This window comes from Geospiza fortis, unplaced genomic scaffold (genome assembly GCF_000277835.1).
Source record: "Geospiza fortis unplaced genomic scaffold, GeoFor_1.0 scaffold10, whole genome shotgun sequence".
Lineage (NCBI taxonomy): Eukaryota > Metazoa > Chordata > Aves > Passeriformes > Thraupidae > Geospiza > Geospiza fortis.
In genome coordinates, this window is record NW_005054326.1 from 5,970,430 (window position 1) to 5,997,787 (window position 27,358).

The following is a 27,358-nucleotide window of genomic DNA, read 5'->3' on the forward strand; positions in this document are numbered from 1 at the left end:
CGTTGCAAACAGATTGAACTTCCAATGCCAAAGGAAACTTAATTTGGTTACAGGCCAAGTGCAAGTGAAAGATGGATGCGTGCATCCTGGTGAAAAATGCCTCTGATAACGAGAGGGGACAAAAGGGACATGCCTGTGCTCTGTGGCCAGGTCCTGCTGTGCCTGGGGGAATGAAATGAGGGCTCAGATTTGCCCCCACTTGCTGAGGGGGATCTATCTAGAACATCCTGCACTTTGTGATAAGACAAACCCTGCTGCTCACAGCTCTACCCAGAGTCAACACCAGCAGCCTGCGGAGTCAGTGTCCTGCTGTCACACCCTGTGTCCTGCCACTGCTCTCTCCCAGGCCATCTGAGCTGAAGAGATTAACACCAGGCTGTACAATATCTTCCCTAGCACAATTCTGGCCCCTCACAGAGATAACTATTGGTACTTAAAATCCTCAGATCATCCAGAAGCCAACTCTTACGTGTAAGACTGGGACTGCCCTAATAAACATTGTGTGTTGAAAGCAGCAAAATGACATAAAATGTCATTTTATGATTTTCCCAAAAGAGGGTCGCTTCTCTTCTGTGCACACACTAATAGGTTTTGCAGACTGCATTGTTCATGAATGCCTGTCTAAACTCATCAGTTTTAGGAACTTTCACTGACTTCAGCAAGCCATGGTGGATCAACTTGTATTTGCACTTCCAGGACACGCATTTGAATTGAAGATCAGCTAGTGCATTCCCCACTTTTTAGCATTGTGCCAGTTAAACAGAAATGACTAAGCCCAGAGCAGCTATCCTATTTCCCACTGAACACAGCTACCCACACTACCCCTGTCTAGCACAAACTCCTGCTGACATCTGAAATTCTCTCCTAACAAAGTCCATCCCGAGGATGAATGAAATAGCTTCTCTGGCCTGCAAGTTTTTCCTAGTTCTCCTGTATTCCTGTTACCACGAATGGAAACTTTTTCCACAGCTTTAGGAACATGAAAGCTGGGCAGAGCCATAGGGCGATGTTTCCACTTCCATTCCCTGAATGCAGTTTTTCTTTAAGCCATTTTATGGGCTGGGGGAGAATATCCTGTGCACCACACCCACTTCTAGCCAGCCTCACACTATTTATACAGTCAGGAACCACAAACCATCTGTGAGGAGTTCAGACCTCAGGCAAGCCAGTAGCCACACTGATTCTGAGCTGGAGGGCTCACATTGCATGGTCCAGCTTAGAGCACATATTCTGTTTATCTCATGGGGCAATGACAGCTCAAAAGCTGCACGTGTGCAAGCACAGGAACTCAAGTGAGAGCACTGAGCAGAAGAAACAGGCTAAGGAGACTTCATGGAAGAGTTCACACTAGCTCAAGTACAGAAGAAGAGTCTTTGGGATGACTTCCCAGTTCATTTGAAATGGAATCCACACCTTTAAAAAACCCCACAACCAAACACCAGCACCAAAGATGGTTCTCAGTGTACTGACCACTTCGGATTATTATTGGAAATCTCTCCCTAGCACTTCACAGGTTTTCCACCATGCATTTTCTGGTATGGATGTGGTGGATCTGGTGTCATCTATTTGGGCTTGCACTGACTGTGGGGCAGAGAAAGGACAAGATTAACTCATTGTTCATTAATGTCTGTACCTCCTACAAGAGCTATGGACTCAAGATGAAAAGCCATGGAAAGGTGCTTTTGCAAAATATGTTTCCTCCCTTTTGGTAGGGAATCACTGCCATCCCCACACAACAGCCAAGCAAGGATTTTTATGCATTTCTGCAGTGCTTAACAACACTGCTGACAGCAACCATAATTCCTGTCTTGTAGCTAAGCAGGGAGAAAGCCTGCTCTTCTGTCTGGACAATTACAAAACTCTCCAACCACACACAGCTTGACAGACTTGCAAGCCCAGAACACCACGAATCAACAGGTTTCACCAATGCCTTTAAAGTGGATTTCTCCACAGATGAGACCTCAGGGCACTTCAATCACAGCAGCACTGAAAAGCAGCTCTCAGTCACACACCAGTGGGTGCTGCAGGGGCAGGTGCTGGCCCCAAGGATGGACAATCCTCCTTGGTGAGGCAGAACTGGCTGCAGCAAAGTGCCCCCAATCTGTACATCAGCTCCCTACCTGCAAGATGGGATACGACACAAGCAAATTGCTTAAAGCTCTTGGGGCAAGTCAGGGAGACTTAGAAGCCACATTTTCTGGTCTCTATTGTGTGCCTCTGTAAGAAAAATAAGGAATTTGTCTTTTAAAATTGATATCTAAATAATCAATATATTGTAAAAAATAAAAAGCCTGCCTGAGTCCATCACATTTAGATTTTACTCTTGTAAACAGTTTATTTTTTTGATGTGTAAATGTATCACAATGTATCACTTGGGTGCCTTTGAAGGAATGATCTCTGTATGGGAGGACAGTGCTGGTGGTAATATTCATAAAGATTAATGCCTGCACAGCCTCCAAGGACAAGCTGCCTCTGCTGGACTTCTTCAGGCATAATTAAAAGCAGCCAAGTGAGGTTTCTCCTTGCAAGGCCTACTGAAGGAGCCCAGCTCTTCCCACTGGCTGCAGGGGCAGGGAAATGGCTTTCCTAGGCTAGCACAGCTTTTGTGGAAACCTCTTTGAAAGCAGGAGAATGCAAGGATTGCAGGGCACCAAATGCAACATCTGGCTGCTATTGAGTTTAATTTTAGTTCAGACCTGTATAAGCTGACCATGGGAGCAGGGGAAAATCTGCCACTGAATGCCCTGTGTGACATGGGGACATCTCTTACAGATAATTCTGCTACTCAGTGACTGGTGTGAACACCTGAGCCTCTCTTATGCAAACCACAGCTATTTTACATTTATGGACCCCACTGAATCCATGACTGAGTGATAAAAAGATAGTTACTATATCACTTAGCAATGAGCTCCTTTTCAGCATGAAAAAGAGCTGAAAAATATGAAAAAAATACACTATGGATAAGGATTGGGGGTTTGGTTGTTTCCTCCTAAGGCTTTTCCCTCCCACTCCAAAGGTGGACTTAGTTCAAGGCAAAAATAATTGGCCTGGTCACATTCTGACAGAAGAAGTTCATTCAGAGGCTCTGAGATGCCCTGTGAGGTGTGCAGGGAATGCAGATGGGCCCTGTGCAGTGCAAAGCCTCCCTGCAGAACCACTGCAGCTCCACTGACAAATCAGCTGCGCAGTGGCTTCAGCAGAGAGTTTACCATAACCAGCCACCAGATAGCAGACCCAGACAGGAATTTCCCCATTCCCCTCACACCCTGTGCTGGGCTCAAAGCAGCTTATGATACATGGCTGACAGACTAGCAGGGGAGAAATCAGGAATGTCAGCAATGAAATGCTCCCTGACTGCAGCCACAGGAGCCTCTGAGCTGATGGGGCACAGCCAGAGAAGCAGCTTCACTCACCATTTCACTGAATACTTGTTTTTTTTTAATTGAACAAGCTTACCTGAAATGCTGGAAAGGAACAAACCAGATTGATGAGCTACTTCAACTCCTACCCATGTCAGTTTTCTTCTATTCCTCCTTTGCAGAAAACATGGCAGTGCTCCCAGACTGCATCAATGACAGCACAGTGGAGAGGGAGTTATTTGCACTTGCTCACCTGGACAAGCTTAGTTCTGCCCCACTTCAAGTACTGACTGCCTTTAAGATGTCAGATGTCTAATTTACCCACCTTTATCAAGGAGGTGTAAAGGTATGGCTACCCCACCCACTGACACTTGACAATAAGCAGCTCTATAGATTTTATTCACATCTATAATGTTGATAAGCACCAGTATCATCACACAATGTATTTCAGGATTCCCACATATATGCTCCCAAGCTCTGAGATTTTCAGTCCTCTCCTGAGATTCTCTGCCTCTTCTAAACAGAGAGCTAAAGTAAATGAACAGACATGCTGCACCTCACATGTGCCATGCACACACTCATGCAGGACTCTGCATTTCAAACCGTCAATCCAAAAATTCTCCTGTTTTTGCCAATTCCAGCATATCTGAAGCTGGGAGGGACATGGGGGAAATTTCTAAAAAATTCTAGTCCAACTTAGAATAGAGGGCATTTCACTATCTTTTCTTTTTTTTTCTTTGCACCTTTTTTGTTGTAGGCATCCATCTCTCTCGTCCATCAACCTTTCTCCTACCACAACATGCTGCCTGACAGACTGGAGAGCACAAGCTTCATCCCAGCATTCTAACCCTGAGTTCAAATATCAGAGCAACCCATATCAAGAGAGGAAAGAGACCCTTTGCTGCAAGTTAATCCCATCTTGCTTCTCCCCACTCCTCCAGATGCCAAGGGCAAGCTGAGCAAGCGCCACCCTGGTAAGAGCTCAGCTTCACTGTGATCCCTTTTCTTCCCTGTAATCAGCCACATTTTCCACCCAAGCCTTGGAATAAAGAGCTGCTGGGGCTCAGCATGGTCTCTGCCTCCCCTCTGTGTCAGGGCAGGCCGAAGGGCTGGTTTTGGGAACAGTCCCTCACACCCCTTCTCCCCAGCTTGGCTCCGGCAAATTCCCAGTACCAGAGTCACCAGCAGCTGGATCATTCTGTTTGGTTTGTTGCAGGCTCAGAGCAGCTCCTCAGTTTGAGACCCAAATCTCTTGGTTCCTCTGCAAGGAGAAAGTGACACCAACCATTATTGTCACAGTTTTATTTGTAAAGGACATAGCATGAAAAGCTGAATTTCAATGTACTTCAAAACCTGAAAAACCCATGTCGGTTCGTGGTGTGTATGTTAAAGTGCTTGATATAACAATATTTTTACTAATGTTGTCTTGAAAATAATCCAGTTCTTATTCCGTTAGTAATAATGTAAAGACAAAATATACTCAATGGAGACATTTAGGGATCGTTTTAAGCTATACAGGGCACATTTGTACATTTCAAGTGTAACACACAACATTTCCCCTCACGATGCGCACCTTCGTTTGATTGAAAGAAGGAATTCCCTCAAACACGCTGCAACTACCCTAAAAACACATCTTTGAACAATGATAGCTAATTACACAAACCAACTTGGAATAAACATGAGCAGATTTTTCACTAAACAGTACAACTTCATTTATTTCAGAGAATTATAAATACACATTTTGTACACAGTGAGGCATTAGATTCTCTGACTCCCTCGTTACCATGCTGGCTGTTAGTACAACTGGACTATGCAAACTCAGACATCTGCAGATGGGCATTGGATAGGATTTTTTTTTTTGTTTTTGTACAAAGCAGGTACCAGAGAGCTTTGGTCTTTTCCAAGATTCCCTTTCTCAACCAAAGAAGGTGCTTTAACACTGAAGTAAAAGCTGTGTTAGCTTAGAAGAATCCTGATGGGTTTTTCACCATTCTAGTGGGTAGAATGATTTCTGTAAACCTTACAGAAAAAACCTCACAGTTCCCAATCAACAAAAGTAGTCCACAAAAAAAAAAAAAAAAAAAAAAAAAAAAAAAAAAAAAAAAAAAAAAAAAAAAAAAAAAAACAGAAAAAAAAAAAAAAAAAAAAAAAAAAAAAAAAAAAAAATTATACACTGTAGAATAAAAATTCACTATGAAGAACCATTCTCCCAAGGCTGTCAAATAACTACTCCAGGAATCTGAGGCACTCAGCTGTGCCCCTTTCCACATATCTTGGGGTGGTTTATTGCCTACAAGGAAACATGAGACATACATAATTTTTATTGTATTATTATTAACATGATGTGAAACCTGACAAAACCAAACAAGTCAACACTTGCTGAAAAAGCTGAGGTGAAGTTGTGTTAAGTGCTAAAGGTTTCTTAATGTAGTCTGAAATGGGGAAAGGCCCTGATCTGAATTTTAAAAATTCTCAGGTTTTGACTACTTTTAACTTAACAAAAACTTAATGTAGTTATTGCCTTTTTTCTCTGTATGTGGTTTATTCATTTAAATGAATGACCTTTAGAGGTGCCTACATTTCTCCTTCATCCTGCTTGCACTTAACCCTAGTCATGTCAGATGAATGTTACAACTGCTCCAGTCATACACAGCCTTTGGAGAAGTCTGCAGCAATGTACTTTGGGAAGCTTCCAGCCTGCAAATGCAGATGATGCTGTGAAGAAATCCAAAGACTAAAGAGGTGGTTATTTCAGTAAAATGAAAGTCACTTAGACTGGGCTGGGCGTGAAAAAATCCTGTACAGCAGTCATTAGACATGAAAGGCCTGAGTTGTAATAGAAATCAAAACATCCTAAGCAGTCATTACCAAATAATGCTGCCACATGGTTTCTGGTGCTAAATGTATAATTCATTGATAGAGCTAAGTACAGGGACACATTTTCAATTGCTGCTGAAGGGTTGTCATGCTTTGCCTGCTGACTTTAAGCAGACATGCCTGGCAACACAGAAAATCCTAACACCCCAAATTTCCCATTTCTGGAAATATAAAAGATGTCACACAGCTGTGGGCTCTGGCTACTAACTCGAGACAACATTCACAGCCTTTACATTAGTTACTCACACCCACAGCAGTGACATGGCAGTGCTGCCTGCAGTATTTGGGATGAGTTCAGTCAGTTTAAGGAAGCACAAGCTCAGGAGGAAAGATTGGTTATTGAAAGCTGAACCCTCACTAAAGTGGAAGGCTCCTTGACAGTGTTATTTTACTTCTTTCTTAGAAACACAAAGACTTCTACAATATAAAACTCTCCAATGAAACAAAGTTACATGAAGAGTTTTCTTCTGGCTGGGAGTCTGACATGAACCTTCGACACTGAAGTGAGTGCTGTTCTAAGAATCGAGCAGCAGAAGGACCACAGGAAAGCAGAGAAGCTTGACAAAAGGCAGGTGAGAGAGCAAACCCTAATTCCCATCCTCTTTCTTTTTCCTTATCTCCCATCCCTCTTTCCACCATGTGCACACTATGCCAAGACCTGCCACTGCCCACCATTGCCAAGCCCCTCCTGACGCCACTTGAGAGCAAAGGGCAAGGCAGCACACTTACAGAACCAGTCAGGAGCTTTCCCAAGCCTCAGGACTGTGAGACCTCCAAAGAATCCACTGACCAAAGGCCCAAGGTTGTAGGGAATAAACAAGTGAAAAAAAAACCCCTGTATTTAAACTGACTTCCAAAAATTAAAACCAGGTGAAGCTAACTGTGTCATCAGACCCTTCCAACTCCCATCCACAAGAATGGAAAATACACTCTGTATTTGCTGCATGGTATTCACAAGGTGATTTTGATATAACCTCTTGTTCAATTTGTATCATACAGTTGCTCCCAGCTCCTCACCAAGAGCTGTATCTCCATATACGCACTGTATTAGTAACATATTAACTGGGAAGAGTGTAGGAGAGAAGCCTCAAAATACCAACTTTTTTCTTCCTCCTTTTGCTTAATTCCTTTTCTTTTTGTAGCTGGATAATTAAAAAAAAAGTCATCCACAATCCTGTACTCCCCTAGAACACTCATTCTGCAGGATAAAGGAAGACTCATCACCTGTCAGCATTTCAAAGCCAGCTGATACAGTTTGGTAGCACAGCAACAGCAGCATTTGTTGCTCTACAGCAATGATTCTTCTCAAGTATGGCAAGAATTTGGCATAAACCAAACTCCTCATCATGAGAAAAATAAAAAGGTCATCCACAACACAAAGTGGTTGAGGGTGAGGGTGAATCATGAGAACATCCAGACAGGGAAGGGACACACTGAGTGAGTCAAGCAAGCCACCATTCCCCATCTCAGGCTGCAGCAGCAAAGCTTCCACAGGTGTCTCATCCTCTCAGGCTCTGAGGCTGACAGCAGTCCTTCTCTCCAGTGTTTAAGCATTCCAACACTTGTTTCCCCTTTTGGAGATCAACAGGAGTGACACGAAAGACCTTACAGAAAAAAAAAACAACGACCCACTACTTCCCATGCATGGGAAGGCGAGTCTTTGAACAAACAACCAACTAAGAGAGACCATGTACAGTAGGGCAAACCAGCATATGCTTACAGCATTTCCAAGAGTGACACGATCACAATGGCTACAGAAGGATATTTGCTGTATTAATTTGCAGTACCTGAAAAAAGCCCTGCTGAGTTTGCACTGTATTTACACGTTGATTGGCTTCTTCCTCGCAAGCAAGTAGCGGCATCCCTTCCCACCTTGGTCCTTCCCTCCCTCCCTCCCCCCAGTCCTTCCCCTGGGTTTAAGCTACTCATAGTCAGAACAAGAACATTCACTCTAAGAAAAATTTCTTAGAGTAATATAATTTCTTAAAGAAAGATAGCATATTTACACACATCTAACACATGAAAATACTCTATTTTTTGTACTAAATTTCTGTTTCAAATAAACTACAATACTGCATCTTAGCTTTCTGCAGCTTTAGAGGCCAGTCCCCATCGGGCACAAACTGGGCTTCCCAATCCTGCTTCCACCAGCAGCTTTGCCTTACAGTGGTGCACTACCATGGCATTCAAGTCCTGACAGGTCTCCAATTGTGGTTTGCTTGTTTGGGAAAGGAGTAATGAAGTTCTCAGCAAAGCCATGCTAAACATCCACTCCTTTAATGAGCGACCCTTCTAGGATGATGTTGAAATCCTGCAATGTCTGTAGGACCCGGATAAGGGAGTTGACAGTCATGCGGTCCCGGAGGAGAGCGTTCTCCTCGTACATCCTGGTGATGGGCGGGCACTCCGCCAGCAGCGGGATCCACTGGGACAGCAGGTGGTCCCTGAAAAGGGCAGCACAGGAATTGCTTTAGCACCAACAGATATCACACTGGAATTCTTTTCCAAGAAGAGCACAACCCAAAACATGCAGCCCCTTTTGGTGAGTGGTGGGTGTATTTGCACGTATGAGTTTGCTGCATGATCGCAACCCTTGGTTAGTAAAATACTACCCACTGTAGAAATGAAAATTTAAAGGCATTAGCAGAATTGGACATTTGTAAGAATTCAGGGACATTTTCAGATCAGGAACAGGGAAAGTAAAACTCAAGGAAAAGCTGACAGACTGGTTTTCCAAGTATCCAGACAGGTAAGACAAAAATGGTACTTATTTCTAGATATACCAACTTCTACCCTCCAAAATACAACTAAGTTCCACCCTCCCGCCCCTCCCCAAGACAGAAAGCACCCTATTAGGAAAGAAAAGTTCATCTATAACAGTTCTGTCAAAATTATAACAGGCATCCTATTTTCACAAGCAATTGAATGAGGATTTAGAAATTCACCAGCTCCTGAAAAGGAACTCTGCATTGTCAAAGTCAGTACTTCATCAAAAATAGCATTTCAATAGATTTCATACACATGACTGTCAAGCTAACAGCTATAAAAAAGCTCAAAGCATTTTTAGCAGTTTAGACACTAGCCATGTATTATTAGGGCCTCTTTGCTCCAATTTTGACGTAGTACTAAAGTTGCCTAAAATAGGCACTGGATAATAGATAGGCGTGAGATGTCTTAAAATGGAAAACTAAAGGCAATAACAATGGTGAAAAAATATTATTCTAGTCTAATGCCAGAGGACAGACATAATGAAGAGCAGTTGGGTACCTTGTCCCCAGGCAAACCAGGATTTGGAATTTGCCATCCTTTCCAATGTTCCTTGGAGCTGTATTGATGGCATTGACATAATGACAGAAGGTTTTGCATGAAGATCTCTGAAGCAGAAGGGCCTCCTCATTGTCTCCAATCTGGTCACTGGTTTCAAAGTAAGCAACAGCTTTCTCTGTGGTAGGGAGAACATCAGAACCCAGTGAGAAGCAGCACTTCATTGTGACACAGAATCACACGAGGGAATCCTTAAAAAACCAACCTGCTGAGAGCTATTCCACAGTTTATCTATGAATTCCTGACTCTGAAGACCACAGGTAGGTGGTCACCTCCACCTTTGCCATGGCATAGCACTGGTCAGTCTGGCTGATGTCTAACACAGGTAACACCAAGGAGCAGCACCAGAGCACCCCTCAATGGTTTCACTCTAAGTGATACCACCTGATGTCTAACATAGGTAACACCAAGGAGCACCTCTCAATGGTTTCACTCTAAGTGATACCACCAGCAGTGATTTTTCACTTTTTCTGAGTAAGCACTTACCCTCAGGCTGAGTATCTCTGCCTGCAAGCCTGTTCTAAGGGAGGAAGGACATCTTAAATTACCCCTACAAAGGCCTGCAGGTAAGGACCACCAGTGCAATGATTAGGAGAGTTCTCATAAACCAGGAATCCAAACCTTTCATTCGCTGCCCTTTCCTAGTTCTCCCCCAACACTGACTATTCCTCTACCCCAGCCTCCAGCCTGCCTTGTTTCTCTCAGAAGAGCAGCTGTTTGAACTAGGAACTCTTAAATTTCTGCACAGACTCACACTCTTCTCTTACACAGTTTAGTACTTCTCATCTACCATCAGGTTTCTCATTGACTTTAAGCAACCTGGAGCAGGTGCTTGGCAGGAGAAATGGCACCCCAGCTGATGAGGATCCAAGGTCTGCGTGTGAGGAGTCATTTTGCCCTAAAGCTTCTCCTCCAAATCACATACCAGCTTACCTATGAAATCCCAGATGAAGACATTCTTATGAAAAATGCGAGCTGATTTGAACCCATGGTGGAAGACCTGCTCCAGTGCTGCAACCAGACCATTCTCCCCACACAACAAAATGGTAAGGCTCCCTCTCTGTGGAAAAGGGAGAGCAGGTTAGCACAACTCACCTTGTTTGGATGCCAGAAACTTCAGAACGAAAGGTAGTACATCTACTGGTACTTCAGTGCCATTTCTGTTTATAAAAATTTGCAGGCAAGTAATGAAAAGTAGGAATTACCTCTTTCTCTGGCTTGTGGAAGTGTTTCACAATGTTGTTCACAGCTTCCCCGATTCCCTCTTGGATCTGCCCTGCATTAGGCTCTGTGAAATGATGGAGAGCAGACTAGCTGAAGGTTAATCTTTGATTGCTTGTCATTTCAGCACTCATGTCCTCTAATTTTACAGGAGCTGGACAGACGTATGAACAGGATCTACACTGTCCCACCTCTGTCCTTTAGCAGAGAATGCCTCCTGTGACCCTCACAGTCCCATGTCCTGTTGCAGGCAAGTGCAGTTACTCATAAAAGCTAATTTTAGGCATGTGAGGTCGATGTGCCCTAGGGTCCCTGCAGAGATAAGCTTTGCCAGAAGGCAGCTCCCAGCAGTCACATCAAGCTCTGAGCTGCCCTCAGAGAGGCCTGTCTTCCCACAGACTGCAAAGTGAGCTGGGAGGCTGAGCAGCATCAGCTACTGCAAATTCTGCTGCCTCCTCCTCCCTCATCTCATATCTCCATGCTCCAAAGAAAGAGATCATTATCTCTCAACAGTCAAAAGGGGACATTGAAGAGGCAACGTGTATGTCACAGAGCAAACACCAACCAGGGAAGGCAGGAAAAGCTCATTGGCTTGCAGTTGCTGCTCTGCACCAAGCCTTGCTTCAGGATGAACCCTCCTGTTCGCAGAAGTGTGGAAACCCAGAGCACAGGGAATATTTCTCTGTCTGCTCTGGGGTGCCCTGACCCTCAGAGGAGCACTGACTTTGATCCTCATTCACGGAGAAAGTTTCCTAGACTCCAGGATAGACTGGAATCCACAAAGGTGTGAAATAGATTATAGAGAGCAGTGTAGGTGTATCACTTGGTGAGAAATTTAGGTTTTGGGATTTTTAGTATGTTGTGGATGGAAGCAAGATGGAGGGCACAGGGTGTCGTCCTGGGTTTCTTCTTCATGCTTCTTCTTCCTTCTTCATGGGTTTGGGTGGCATTTTGTAATTGGGCAGAAAAGTCCCCATTGGGGGCTCTGTGGGATCAGTTATTGGGTTAAAAGGGAAAATAATCCAGGTGTCAGTTCTTAATTGGATAGTTTAGTCTTAAAAGACCTTGTAAGAAGAGATATTTGGCCATTTTATGCCTTTTACTGAAAAGCTGCCAAACTCACAGTAGTGAGACTGTTTTACTGATAAGAAATAATAAACACATGAGTCTGAACACGAATTACTGTCTCAAGTGCCTTCAACTCAGACCCAGAAAAACCAACGACTGGTACCCCCACACTGAAGCTTTTTTTCCCCAGCAGCTGATAGCTGACCCCTTCCCTATGACCCTGGGGAGGAAGGCAAGGACTCACTGGTGTTCCTCCCTGTGAGGGAGGTGATGCTCAGGCGCCGAGTCACAGTGGGAGACTTCTGCTGGGGCGGGGTGCGGCACTGCTTTCCCAGCTCCTCGTCGGACGTGGAGGACACCAGCTCTCCAATGAGGATTCTCTCCAGACTGCCATCATCCACACCTTTTCCCAGCCACCGCCCACAGGGGAACCTGCAGCGCACCCAGGACAAGCACAGGTCAGCCACACACACAGAGCAGCCTGGTCTCAGAGCTGGGGACAGCTGGCATCCAACAAACAGCAGGGAAAACTCCCAGAAAATTCTCACTGAGCAGAGCTCTGCAAGAGCAGCCCCTGCACCACAACTGATCATCCTTAGAAACAGGGAAATATGCAAAGCTTGTGTTACACATATTTTATGGTTTGCATCTTGTTTTTCTGCTGAGTTATTCTGCACTTTGAGCCACAACTGATATGCAGCCTGGAAGAGCACACTGTGATGATTAACAACCAAATCCCCACAGAATTTCCACCCAGCTGAGGCTATGACATCTCCTCATACTCAGACCTCACCTCACATTTTACTGCTGTACCTCTGGATCTCATACACAACCCTAATGAAATCCATGCACATGTCCATACCCAGTCATTTTATCCCATGTTCTCCTACTTTCCCCTATACACTGTGGCCAACTCTGAGATCTGGAGCTCACCTCTCTGAATTGCAGTTTTCCAAGTACACATTTAAAAAAAAACCTGTGTCTGCTTAGCCACATTTTGTAAAACCAATGGTGAATTAGGAGACTATTTTGACACAGAGGTATGTGCTCAATGTAAGATAAAGAAATCATCAAAACTTTTTATTTTCTTAATATTTCCCCCAGAGCATCATTTCAGCTCTTGGAGTTTCAAGAGTTAATTTGTGCACAATTTTATCACACTACTTTAAATCAAGAGATCTAATTATTAGACACAATCATACAAATCACTTCAAAAGTATCCATACTGTCTTGTCCTGTCTCAGAAAGATGCAAAGAAAATCCTGCATTCAAATCTCATTAAATATTTATCAGATTATTAGACTTCAACTAGGGCTACTGAAATGAGAGAACCAGGGGGGTGGGAGAGACCAACCCAACCCTATCAGGGACCCCAAACCAGCTGCAACCAGAGTTAAGGAGAAGGTGAATGGCTTCTTGCTTTCTCTAAATTCAGAATTTCTCTAAATCAAGAATTTCAGACAAGGAAAATGACGACTTGTTGCTTACTTGTACGTGTGTCCTGTTATTTCATTCCTGACCATGACACAATCAACCAGCCACTTGGCCAGCAGCCCTGAGTTGTCATGACCAATCTGAACGGTCGTCAGCTTCCCCAAGTTCTGGCACTGAAATGAGTAACAGTTTTTGCTTCATTTAAAAAAGAACAGACAACACACACCCCCACCACATGCAGGCATATGGGCAAATATAGGCTTTTATTCAGTCTTCTAGTTCTCTGTGATTTATAGAACAAGTGTTTTCGACCAAATATGCAGAGTATTTGCAAAACCAGCATAATTATTTTAAGACAAGAGAAAAGAAATAAAACTTAAAAGCTTGTGGAGAGATTATATTCTTTGTTGGGAGCACTCACTCTGAATATTTCTGAGAAGTATTAATTACACATTTCTGAGTAAGGTGATAAAAAGGTGTGCTTTTGCAGAAGAAATAGACCTTCAGTACAAACAGCTTTTCCAAAATCCTTTTGGAGCATACTGACCTTCAGCTGACTCACTCCACACAAGGCAGCAGTCCCTAGATCCTTTATTATTTTCTAAGATTGATTTGCTTATTGTTGGCCCAAACAAAAACCACTAACACGAGACTCAGCATCACAAAGACACAGAAGAAGGAAAACAAGGCACTGTGAATTCCAGTGCAAGATGTAATTGTAGGTGGGGCTGGCAACAACATCTGTTAATGTCACCTAAGCACTTCCCTTGAAATACCTTGGTTTTCACTGCTTCTGATGCTGCCAAAAAAACAGCTTGGGCTGACATTTTCTACAAGTGGGTGGATACCCAAGTTGATATTTTAGGAAAGCTTCAGTCAAAGGAATAATCCAGAACAGAATCAATATGGTCCTTAGAAATATCTAAATATGTCATTTTGCCAGTTAGAAGCCTGGAGATCTTTTCTACAAAACAGTAATATCTGAATGATATGTGGGCATTTATCTCAAAAATATCCTCTCTTTGTCAAAATCAGCCTGTATTTCGCAAGAGGCTTTTTTTTTGCTATTGTTGTTGAAGATCAGTCTGCATATGCTCAGAGGATGCAACCTCAATTCCAGTAGCAGATTTTCCTACAAAATGACTCGTTAATGGATATGGTACAGCCTGGAGCTAGAGGAGCTTGATGGGGCTTTCCCTGCAATTCCCACCACCAGCTGCTTTGGCATGGCACCGAGCCAGCCTGAAATTGCTGGGTGGGAAAGCAAAGAGAAAACCCCAGCAAGCCCAGGGGACAGAGCCCAGTGGGGATGGCAGCTCCTGGTGCGCCACAGATAGCACCTGAGGCCGAGATGTTGAAGAGCAATGCCAGACAACAGGCTCAGAAGAAATTTGGGATTGGCCAGAGGTCAAAAGGGACCTGGGTGGTGGTTAGTGGAAAGACACAGTGAAAGAAGGGAAAAGAAACTTGGAAGGGAGATGAGGAGTTGGAAATAAGCCCTGAAAGGGACAATTAGGCAAGGAGGTGTGGAGGGGAATGAGATGTGGAAATAGATAGGCAAGGTGAGGAATTCTGGGCTGGACAGGGACAGCAGCAAGGCCGGTGGTTAAAAGTGGTGTGTGTTCACAGAAACCTTTATCTTACACAAGAGGAGCAGCCTATTTTCCTGTACATATTTGAACCCACAGTGATGCTGAAAATCAGGACAGAATCTGAAATGCTGTGCTCTCAAAAACCCCTTAACAAATTCATATTTATTTGAAAGCATCTTTCAAAGTGTAAGGATATTGTGAAGAGCACATACTCACCTCAAACGTCATTTCTAGGTGGTTTTTAGGAATCTGCATGACACCACTATCTCCCAGCTCTCCTGACACACATATCCACGGGTTTGATGTGGTTATTGCATTGCTTAGTTTTTTGATGGGAATTATCACTGACCTGTAAGGGATCACTGTGAACAGGCAGAGCGGGAAGCACGTTAGTCTTGATCTATTTTTTTTTTCTTCCTTACAGTAATCGCAATTTCTGGGGCAAGCCACGCCTTTCCCTTGAAGGCAGGCTCTCGTTGCCTGTCTCAGAGGCGGAGGGGACCCCTCCCGTGCGGGCGGGGGTGAAGGGCGGCGGCGCCGCACGGTGGAGCTGCAGCCCCGCGGCAGAGCCGGGGCCGCACGGGCGGGGCGGAGCCGCCGCCGCAGCCCCGTCCAAGCTGACCTTGAGCACTCCCAGGGATGCGGCATCCCATCCCATCCCATCCCCTGTGCCAGGGTCTCACTACGCAAAATGTAAAAAAACCTTCTTCCTTATATCTAACCTAAAGTGGCCCCCTTTTAGTTTAAAAGCATCATCCCTTGTCCTACTACAACAGGTAAATGATAAAATGTTTGTTCCCATCTTTGGTATAGGCCCCCTTGGAGTACTGAAAGGCTGCAACAGGAAATGCTGGCAATGGCTGCTAACACATCTCAGGTCTGGTGTGTCTCTGTGGACATCCCCCCTCTTTATTCTTATTCCTTATTTATCCTTATTCCTATATTTCTTGTTCTCTTCTGCTTTTCAACCTGTACCATCCATACATGCTGCAGACAAGGACTGCCACCCACCCCAATTTGGATTTGGCTCTGACACTGCACCTCCTGCACTGCAAGACCCACTCTCCCTGTATGTTCCACAAGCTGCCTTTTGGACTGGGGAAGCTAAGCCAGCCTCTTTTACTTTTGTATGCCAGCCAATCATACTGCACTCAAAAAATACCCTCAAATTCCAAGCACTTGTCCTACAGAAGAAAGCTGTTAAGCTGCATGCCCCACAGAAATAAGGTAATCAAGGATGAATAAATCTCTTTGTGCTGTGGTAGTTCTGAGGGATTTATTGCTTTTAGAGGGGAAAAAGTAGAATGAGTGCCTGTTTTGACAGCCATGTAAAATTTGCTTCACTTCACTCTGAACAGGCAGGAAAATTAAAAATAATGGCTGCCCAGGTGAATCCAAATAATTAGGTCATCTAATGGGATCTTGCTTTTTCTGCATTGTCCTGTACTGGAGAGACAAAGATTCATTTTCAGATATCAATCCAATCTGTGCTCTTCTCTTTATAAGAGAGAGTGAAAAAGGGAATCTTTCTGGCATTTAAGAAGAGACAAAAAGAGATTTAAGATACAAAGAGGAGCACAAAGTATTTCATCCTCTAATCTTGCATCTCCTCCTCAGTCTGAGGAGAGCAGACTGCTATGCACACTTAATGAAGGCCAGAAAGAAGCATTAGGAGGTACAGGACTTGTCTGGGAGGGAAGCTGAAAGAAACTACACAGAGAGCAGCACTCCCTGCTGATTGCTCTCCTTTGTGCAATGCTCTTATCCAGAGCACTCCCACACAACCTCGGCTCTCCAGCTGGTTTCCCAGAGCAACACCCAGCACCCAGGAGCCCCGCAGCAACAACCAAGGCTCCCAGATAAGGGCTCAGCTACTCAGGCACCACCAACATCATCTCTTACAAACCATGACAGCAACTAATTTTTAGTCAGGGGGAAAAAAATTGATTCTCCAACTCACTGATTGTAGTGAAGACACTTGTGAAGCAGAAGTAATCCACAGCATTGAGTGAGAGCAGGTGATACAGAAACTGTTCCCGTTCTTCTTCACAGCGCAGGAAAGCGTAACGCTTGTAAAGTTTCCTGGGAGAAACAAGCACATGGCATTTGTGTTGTTGCTGTTGAAAAAGCACCAACTATCTTAAAAGGTGTTTGAATCTCAAACCACCAAATGAAGAGTGGCTCTCAATGGGAGGTATGACTCCCCAACAACAGAAGCTGCTAGAAACCCACAGAGGACATGTAAATGTGCTACAGATGTTTTACAGAGCACTCTTGGCTCCACGCTCCCACAAGCAAGGCTGCTGAGTTCATCTCAGTTTGGGGTTTGCTACAAAGCACAGGTAAAAACTGACACTAAAAACTAACACTACTCACAGCAACCTCATTTGTTCCCCACACCTTCCCACTGTGGATGGTCTCATCTAATTCCTTCTGCTTCCTACTGTGACAGCAAACCCAGCAGGATGCACCAAGCAGCAGCTGGGGCCCTCCCACCACCCTGTCAGTTCAAGATCTGTAGGGCTGCAGTGTGGCTTGGAGCAGTGCAGGGATCTGACCATGAACTAATGCCTCCTTCCTGAAATCTGTGATGTGCTTTCCATGCAGATGAGCAGACTTTGGCCCTGCTGGGTGGGCAGTACCACCTCTCCCAGCTCCCCCCTGCCCTTCAATCGCTTCTAGCTGGAAACCACAGTACCCAAACAGGGTGCCTGGCTGTACCCCAAGCAGCAGCCCCTTGAGACACCACCTTCACAACATGAAATGAAGGTTTGACTAAAAGAGCTGGCTTACTTTGCAAGTGCCTGGTTGGAAAGCAGCTGCTTCAGGTGCTGAGACAAAAGCTTCTTCTCCAGAGAAAGCCTTATCCAGGCTCGGGCTCGCCCCACATCAGTCTTTATCTCACTCATGTTCTGAACGTGCCTGAAATGTTTGGGGAACAAAATAAATAGATGAATCATAAAAATTCTGCATGCTTCAAATGGCAACATCCAGTGTGACGATGCAGCAAGTGAACTGGAAAATGTCTTCTGACATAATTTCTGGAGAGATCCCCAGCAGGGCCCCCAGAACCCTGCAGTGTGCCAGTGAGATCCCTGGCAGTCCCAGGCCGGCACCAGGACACGTGGCAGCTTTTCCTGGGCATGGCAGCCCATAGGAGCTGCTCTGTGGCTGCCTGGCCAAGGTGAGGAGGGGTAAACCTGCTTACCCCTGCATTGCCAGAGGTAGGTGTTCTCATGGACACTGCTAGGACTGAAAAAAAGCAGTGGGTTGTTTAAAAACAAGCGGCACCTTGTGAGACCCAGTTACATCTCAGCTGCCACCTCAAGCTGCTGACTTGAGGTGTGTCTGGGAGGGCAGAGGACAAAGTCCTGAGAGTTTCTCCAAGCCACAGTGGCTCTGAAGGTTCTACCAAAGCCCCTTGAGAGCAGCAGCAAGGGCACAACTGAGAAAAGGAGGACTGCTGAGGCAAAAACAGCAGCAGGAAGCTGCAAGCAGAATCACATTTTTAGGGATAGAAGAAGCCTTCCTGTAAGTGATAATTTGAACAGCCCTCCATATGTTTCATCTGTAGGAAAGCAGAACTGTTCCATAGGGGCTTTCTTCTACAGTTATGCTTTTTTCTTCTTAAGCTTCCCACATTTCAGTTTGGAGAATGCCAAAAATTGTAGCTTTAGAGCACAGGGAGTTTTAGAAGAGGAAGAGAACTGCCATGGCAGGACAAAGTTGCTTCCAAAAACTCCCCACTTGGTTAAATAAAAAACAAGAAAAATGAGTAACAGCTTTCAGCAGGGGAAAGAAAAGGCTCAAATTTCTTCATTTTCATGCAATCTGCATGTTAAGTGCACAGGCAATTCAGCCCTCCAAATCTCCATGGCAGGCTCCAAGTACCATCAGCTGAAGTCTGAACTAATCCCCATTGTAATTTACCGTCCAAGTCCTGCAAATTCCTTGACAGCCCTCCACGCATTGCTGAGTGTTGTGGAATGTGGCAATATTTACTCCAATGGAAATCCAACAAAGTCATGCTGTGACTGATGCTTTTTACATTGACTACTATAGTCTCGTGCTTTCCCCCATCTGTTACACCCAAGTGTGTGCTTTGTGTTATATTTAGTCCCTGCATTATTTGAGAAAACTACTCTCTTGTTTATAGAGCCTCTAACAGAGCAAGACCAGGACCTTTAGGGCAAATTTGCAAAGAACAACTTGGAGCTGTCCAGAAATAGGAGTTTTCTCTGCGCAAATGAAGAACATGCAGAGCCCAGGAGCCCTGCTCTGTGCCAGGCTGACCTGCAAGGCTGAAGCCTTGCTCCTGGCAGGGGAAAGCCCTTCCTGGCTCAGAGCATGGCAGCCAGCATTAGACTTTCCAGCAGAGAGCTGGACACGTGACCCCTGCAGTCCTTGAGAAACAGGATGCATGCTACAATCAACTACATCATGTTGAGACACTCTCCTCAGACATTTCAAGCCTTTTGAGATGGGAAGATCAAAGCACAGACTATCATCTCCCTCCCCTTCCCCTGAGTGCTCAGCTTGAATTACATCTAATATGAAACACTGAGCAGAATATGTTATTTCACTGGGAGAAGATTCAAGTGCAGATGGACTCAACCTTATTCCATGCACGCTCTGTGCCTCTTCATTACCTGTGTCTGGTTCAGACTAGATAAGCATTAATTGTGCATTTGGGAAAAAAAATAAATATCTGCAAGCATGCAGCTTGCCAGAGATATTAAAAAGATTCAGTAATCAGTCTTGGTGTCAGCAAAAGCAGAGTGTAACAGAACAGAGCATGCAGGAGCCCAAATTTATTTCACTGTCAGTTGTGAGAGTCAGAACAGCTCTATTTTTATCAGTGACCTAAGTGTAAGCACCGTATGCTCAGCACTGCACAGCAAATTCTTCTTGTCATAGCACTGAGCAGCCATTTCGATGCAACACCCCTGGTTTGGACTTGCTTTTAATCCCATTAGTAATAAAGAAAAATCTATTTGCCCTGTCAAATGTAAGCCTGGGATCTGGTGAGACAAACCCTGTGCAAACAGCTGTGCTGACAGCAGAGGTTACAGCTGCCCAGCACCACCGTGCCCCGGGGATGCTGTGCCTGCTCCCATGGCAGCACAGTCAGGAAGGAGCCTACAGCTCACCCCAGGCAGGCAGCAGGTCTTTGCTCAGCCTTCTTTTTGAACACAGCAGGTTAAGCATCACTGCTGTGGGGCCAGTGGCCAGCTCACATCTTCCAGGGCAAGCTCCCTGAGGAGGGAGGCATGACGTGGGCATGAGAGCAAGTGCTGATAGCAAGGAAGAGCTTGCCCAAAGGGGAAGGATCAGAAACTTGAATCCAGCTGGACCAAAGGTTTTGGGGAGGCCTTGATGTTGACTGGCTTGGTTGGATGCTCAGCAATGCCATGCTGGAAGCAGGCTGTAGCTGGAAGAGGGGCTGGAGAGATGGGGCAGACTGTGCCAGGGGAAAGGCTGGAGGGAGAATCCCCAGGCTGGCTTCTGCCATTGAGATTCCATGCACAGAACCAAAATAAACACCCTGAGCATCTTCCTGACCACATCTGTGATGCCTGGCTTTTGGAGGGGGGGCAGAGGACACACCACAGTACCTGTAGCACGAGGCACACTCAGAGCATGACTGTGACTCAGCCTTGCTTTTAAGTTGTTTACATAACCTTGCATGAGCCATCAGAAACAAGGCTTGCTTAAGGCAACGCTTAATCCTCCAGCCATTAGTTCAGTCAGCACCACAAGCCCTGCAATTTAACAATTACCCATCCTTCAACTTCAGCCTGGTGTGCAAACAAATATTAGGCAGCATTCCTTCCAAGCAGGAGGAAGTATGCCTCGAGATTACAGATGACAAATTCAACTCAGCATCTGCCCAGCATTTTTCTATGACCACACATGGTCGTGGACAATCACGAATACCCAAGATATTACAAAAAGTAATGTTCTGCTTCTGTACTTTTTCTCTGAAGAGCAGTAAGAAAGACTTTTGTGATTCAAACAAGAGAGCTCAGATCCATGCTGGGCTTTCATTACTCCAGTGGAAGACAGACCCATGCACGCAGCAGTGAGCACACACAGCCTCCTCTGTCAGCCGCCCCCCCAGCACAGGAGTTTCCGCTCCAGATCCTCCTTCATCCTTCCCTCAGACTGACCCTCTACATGCCTGTCAGTCTCCCAGGACTGAATTAAGGAGAGAGCTGCCACATCCCATGAGAGGGATGCTAAAATGGCAGACACATGTTCAGAATGACCTCTTGGCACTACCCCCCTGATTACACTGTATGTATTCTCTCTCTCCCCCTCTTTTACATGTTGTTTTAGCAGTACATGGCATGTCATGCTCTTTGAAATCAGAACAAAAGACTCAAACTACAAAGCATCAAACTAAAAGGTTGCACACTGCAGGTGGGGAGTACAGTGATTTTTTTCCCCCAGAAAAATCTGACTAATCTATCAACCCACATAGCAAAAAATCACATCACTGTGATCAGGGTTTTGTGAACTAACTACAATAAATCTTATTTTTTACCCTAAGGTTCTTTTGCCATATTTTTAGATGTAAGAAGAAAGTAAGAAACAGTACTCATGTTGTCTTACACATTTAATTGCTCTCAGCTCTTTACAGATGAGCACTATTGCATTACTCCCCCTCCCTTTCCATGGCATGTTTATCCCACTGCAATCCTTAGCCCTGACAAGAAAAGTGTCAAAACAGTGGCTGACCTGGCAGTGGCTTAATCAAGGAGATGCCCTGAAGAACTTCTGCCTGCAGATGTCACACCAGCTTCCACCTCTTCTGACCCTCTAATCCTTCTGCTTCCAAACAAACACTGCTTGAAAAGGTCTCCAGAGCCAGGCTGTGATCCACTGGACAGAACCTGCCCTAACTTCACATCCCAGCTTTAAACTCACCCAAATTCTAGGTCTGATTAAACTTCTAAACTTGTACATTTATTACTTTCTGCCATGAAATTCTGGTTGAGAAGAAAGAATATTGCTCGGGCACTGTGAACAGGTTTTTATGTCCCTTTGCTTCGCCTATCAACTCTACTTGCTGGGTCAGTAATTTAAAAATGAACTGAAAGAAACAAACTGAAAATACCAAGGAATTTAACTTATTTGCTGTTATTTGTAGAAGCTGGCTTTGTTACTGGAACAAGTCCCCTTGGGAAAACAGAAATTGCAGTAACATATATGTGGTTTTCATTCTCTGTTTGCTAAAAAAGATCAAGTGAACATGCAAAAAAGTTTTTCAAAACAGAAAGGCAACACGCTGTAGATTTGAATGTGGGCTGAAGAGAAGGTTTAATTCTCCTTATCCTTTGTAGACCCAAAGCCAGTGAGGCTCTTCACCTTATGCTACACAATTAAACCCACAGTTCATGCTTTAGGAACCAAATTGCATACCTCATGTCTTGTATCAGGGAAACCCTCAATGTAGGCAGAGTAATTCCTGTATCAGACTTTCGTCTTTCTGTTCCACCACCAACTACAGTGGAGAAAATACACACAGTTAACACAACACTACAGTAATAGTCTGCAATGCATTTGTTCTACATACAGCTGAAAACAATCTTAAGTGGCTGGTAACTGCACTGTTTCTGTGCATTGTCCTTAACTCCATCCTGGAAATGTAGAAGTAGACAAAAGGAAAATTCTGAATATATTACCTATTCCTTCCTTAACCCAGCACTGAACTTGGGAGATCTAGCTTCCTTTTTTTGTGTGTGAAATACCTTAAGTTAAATCTGTACAGCTGTGAGTTTTATTAGTAAGAAGTCTCTGTGGAAAGCTCACAACTGAGAACAACTCAAATAAAATTAAGCTACAGTAACATATTCAATGCAAAGAATGCTATGCATTTCTGTGCTCTGCTCTGATCAAACCACTTTGTGGTGACACATTTTGCTCTCAGGAATTTGTGCCTGCCAGCCAGATTGTTTAGTGCATTACTCACTGAAGCTTATTAAGAAGTCCCTTTCATGGGAGAGACTAGTTTGTCCATAAATGCCTCTTTGAGGACTGATCAAAAAAGTTTCCATCTGCAGGATCTGAATTGGAGAGTCCTTGCAAGATGACCCACTGAAGTTCAGAGACTTTTACTACAAAACCCCATCTCAAGGTTATCAGAAAACCTCTCTTAAAACACAAAAGTAATTCAGTGATTGTAAGGAGCCAAGACAAAGCATAAATTGAGCACCTAGATTGATGGACAGAGATCAATTACACAATTTCTGAACTGTACCACCCACCAGTATAAAGATTTACTGAACACAGAGTTATTCATAATGGGATTTGAGAGACAGATTATGCTCACTGAAAGAAAAATGTCAGCTCTCTTATTCCCAGCTCCACACTTTCAGCTTCTTCAGGAATTATCTCTCATGGAGAGACTGCTTCTCATACCTCACTCAGTGCTCATTAAAAGGAATGAAGGCAGTGCACATACATCAAGTAATTTTCCAGACAAGGATGGAAACTATGTTCCTTGGCCTCCAGTGATTTCAATCCATTTTGTCCAGACATCAAGACACCCCCACAATGATTATGAGAAGTCTCAAAAGGTACATGTGGTATTAGCAAGCAAATATGCTGAAAATCCTGCACGGGTTTCATGTGGTTGCACTGTTCCTCCCTTGGCTGAGTTGCTGTGATGGACTGCTCATGGAGTCACCTGCCAAGTACTCACCTGGGGACTCCGCACTGTGCTCTTGCTTCTCTTCTCTCTCCTGGTACTGAAGCAAATGGGACCACAATGCAGATTTCCCCTGAAAATAAAAATAAAAAATATGGGCAAAAAATAACCAGTAACGGCCAATAAACATGGCAGAATAATGGAATGGAATTTGAATGGGTAAAATGTTCAGTAATGGAAGCCAATCCTTCTCTCTTGGGCCGTGAAACCTCAGGAAGAGAAGACCACCCCACTGATTCAGCAGTCACACCACCCACCTGTTTCTTTTCCTCCCTCTGGGTTTCCTTTGTGCAGGTTGAAAGGGAACAAACCAAACACATACTTGACAACATCACTGCAATTTCCAGAGGGGAAAACCCCAAAACAATCCCCCCTCAAAAAACCCAAACACCCAAAACTCCTCAAACCTTTGCAAAATATGAACCAGGGACATTGATCCCAAAGACACCTCCTGCTTTATCTTGGAGTTATACCATTGAGTAGCAGCTTAGAAAGCAGAGATGACATTCAGTATTTACCAACCTGCTTGACCTGCAGACCATGGCTCCAGATTCTTTCTAGCAGATCACAGAGACTGGCAATCAGTGTATTTTCCTCCAGACCTGTTATGTTGGCTTCTCCATGTCCCAGCTCAACTGCTTCATGGCCCATTTTCTCTACCAACATGCGTTTAGTCTATCCAAAAAAAAAAAAAAAAAAAAAAAGATCCCAACGGTTTCTAAGAATGTTATCCAACAAGGAACAGAATTTACAGATGAGTTTACCTACACATGCTTAATCTAGAGACCATGGCTAATAGAGAGAAACTTCAAATCTATTTCCAGAGATTGTAAATTAACAAAAATAATTCTATAAAAAAATTTGCCTAATTACTTTGAATCACCTGAGTTGGGAGGGACCCAGAAAGACCATGTCCAGCTCCTGTGCCTGCACAGGACAGCCCCAAAAGTCACACCATGTGTCTGAGAGCACTGTCCAAACACTTCTTGAACTCTGGCAGACTTGGTGCTGTGACCACATCCCTGGGGAGCCTGTTCCAGCTGTCCTACTTCTATACCCTTTATTAATTGTCCTATTTCTATGCTGGTGATTTATTACCAAGCAGAGTACAGAATACATGCTCAGTCTTACTTAGCTTCCATTTTAATTCTTGTCACAGCTAATAAAGTTTAACACTCAGGTAAAGGAGTATACTATCAACTGCAACAGACAAAAAGTTGTATGTCCATGGCTATGAAATCTTCTTTAATACCAGGAACTGTTACACTTCATTTGCTCTGCGTGAACAACATGCACAAGCCACTCATGCTGAATTCTTCCCTTTTGACCACAGGCCTCCAGGCCATTCTGTTTAGGCTACGTGTAAATATGAACAATTAAAGGAAATCCTCCAGAAGATGTCTGATCATGCTGATTCTCCTTCCTGTCCTTTCTACTTCCATCAACTTCAACTACATAAACAGAAGAGAAATGAAAACACGTTCCTTTCAAAACATGTTCCTTTCTCTTCCAGCTGCTGAAAACCACTACAGGGCTATCCATCCTGCAATAACCAGGTATTCCAAAAGAACCATGCCATTCCAGCTGTGAACCAGCAGAACATCTGCAGGTGCTCTTTGAGCTCACTGCAGTCCAGGGGAGGGCACCCAGGGGATGGCCTACCTTCATGCGACATTCCTTCAGCAACCCTTCCACAAATTTCCAGTTGGTCTGTGCAATCACAGCTGGAGAGAGGTCTGACAGTTTGGGCTGCCTTAAATTTTTACCTAAACTCCTTGCCTCCTGCATGTATTTCTAAAAATAAAGAGAATAATTTCAGATATTACAGGTCAGAGTGACTCTCCTCATCCTAGGCAAGCAAGGTGATGAAACCAAATGAACTAGTGTTAATCTAGAAACACAATCTTGGTTTGTCTGATGTTTAGGTGTCAGGCTGGGGAAGCGAAATGATCCCTTCTGACAACAGAAAAAGCAAGATATTTCCCTGGATTGGCACAGAATCAGTCAATATTAGCCAGTGAACTGTGCTGTTAGTCACTAGCATGAAGTTAGGTACAAGTGCATAAAGTGTAATACCTTCGTTCAGCAATAAAGCCAAAACACCAAGAAAGTTTCTTTCCACTGCTATTTCTCACTTAAAAAAAAATTAAATTGTCTAATTTGTGACCAGACTATATGTGAATAGAAAAAAAAAAACCCTGAAAATAAATTATAAGAAACAGAAATACACTTAAGGAATGGGAAAGATTTCATCCATTACTTTTCATCTAGATGGTTCATGCAGGAAAAATGAGACTTGATCTTATTCTCAATTAACTTCTTGATTACAAGTGAAGCTCATTTTAAACAGAATTGACACTTGGGATCATGCATGTTCTTACTGTGGTACTTGTAAAGTATGGACAAAAAATCAGCACAGTCTTTAAAAAAAGATCCAACTATAATTGAAGACTTTCAAACTTTCCCGTTCCACTGCCTTGTCTTCAGGGTATTTTTTGCTTTGGTCTGTTTTTTTTGGGGTGTTTTTTGGTTTTTTTTGGTTGGTGGGTTTTGGTTTTTTTGTTGTTGTTGTTGGTTTTTTTTTTGGGGGGGGGGGGGGGTTTGTTTTATTTTTGTTTTTTTGTTTGTTTGTTTGTTTGTTGTTTTGTTTTGTTTTTTGGGTTTTTTTTGTTAAGCCAAAATCCACAAACTAATCAACACATGACCTCTGACCCCAGCATCAGTGAAAGAGCTGCATGCTGAGCAAGGCTGAGAAGTTGGCCCCAATTATCAAAATATTGTTTGAGCATTATTGGTAATTTTGTCATAAAAAGAGCAAGATAACAGAATATTGCCAAATAAAAGTCTTGAGAAACAGCACTCATAGCCTGCTGTGGGAATGCTCTGTTTCCACAGTGGGTTTTTGTCCTGTTAATGATGCCTCTCTGGGGGATGGTATGTGACAATGACCAGTCTTTCCTGGAAGGAGCAGATCACATCCCTCCAGGGAATCCTTGCTGCTGCTGGCTGGGTTTTCTGGGGAACTGAGAGGTCACTATGGCTGCTGCATCCTTGGAGCTTCCTGTCTGGGCAGAAAATTTATTCTATAAAAACACAGAATGGTTTGGGTTGGAAGAGACCTTAAAGATCACATAGTTCCAAACTTTCCATGCCTTGGCCATGGACACCTTACAGTAGATCAGCAAAAACAAAACCAAAATCTTAACACATTGAAGCTAATTGAAACAGCAAATAGCTCTCCCCCTGACCCTTTTATTTTTTTTTTAATGCAAGTGCAATTTTTCTGATGCAATCTGATCTTCTCAACTCAGAAATTTGGAGAAGAACCACTTAGCATCACCCTAACAGGCCAGACAAGAATGTAGGGTTCTGCCATGAAAAAGCTGTTTTCCACCGAAATTCTCAGTTAGGTAACTACAGTTCCAAAAATAGTGTAAAGATTTTATAATAATTCAAAAACTACAGGTGAGAATAAACGAAAAAAAGTTACAGACAATGAAAGTAGGTTGTTCAGCAAGCAACCTCACAAGTGACTTCCATCTCAGTGCAAAAATTAACAGCAAATTCAGTAAAAAGTAATACAGGGAATACATAACTAGAAAAACGAATATTTCTTTCTAAATGTGAAGGGATAAAAAGTGTGGTTATAGTCTGAAGGGTACAAAACACAGATAACCTGGTTCATTATATAGCTTCTTATTATATTCAAATTAAAAAACAAAACAAAAGCAACAAATTCTAAGGTTCCAGAGGAGACTAAGAGTGGGCTG

General features: G+C 43.8%; 1 protein-coding gene across 1 annotated transcript in view; it reads right to left on the reverse strand.

The window, feature by feature from the left end:
• Positions 1 to 5,532: 5,532 nt before the first annotated feature.
• Positions 5,533 to 27,358, reverse strand: part of DENND5B (DENN domain containing 5B) — a 60,971-nt gene continuing 39,145 nt past the window's right edge. The window contains exons 9-21 of the mRNA XM_031057021.1: positions 25,251 to 25,382; positions 24,111 to 24,263; positions 23,583 to 23,661; positions 22,301 to 22,382; positions 17,669 to 17,797; positions 16,836 to 16,957; positions 15,092 to 15,237; positions 13,338 to 13,456; positions 12,094 to 12,281; positions 10,766 to 10,848; positions 10,494 to 10,620; positions 9,504 to 9,678; positions 5,533 to 8,680 (exon numbers count right to left, since the gene is read on the reverse strand). Coding sequence (XP_030912881.1) covers positions 8,497 to 8,680; positions 9,504 to 9,678; positions 10,494 to 10,620; positions 10,766 to 10,848; positions 12,094 to 12,281; positions 13,338 to 13,456; positions 15,092 to 15,237; positions 16,836 to 16,957; positions 17,669 to 17,797; positions 22,301 to 22,382; positions 23,583 to 23,661; positions 24,111 to 24,263; positions 25,251 to 25,382 — 1,719 coding nt within the window. The 3' untranslated portion in view covers positions 5,533 to 8,496. The remainder of the gene's footprint in view (positions 8,681 to 9,503; positions 9,679 to 10,493; positions 10,621 to 10,765; positions 10,849 to 12,093; positions 12,282 to 13,337; positions 13,457 to 15,091; positions 15,238 to 16,835; positions 16,958 to 17,668; positions 17,798 to 22,300; positions 22,383 to 23,582; positions 23,662 to 24,110; positions 24,264 to 25,250; positions 25,383 to 27,358) is intronic.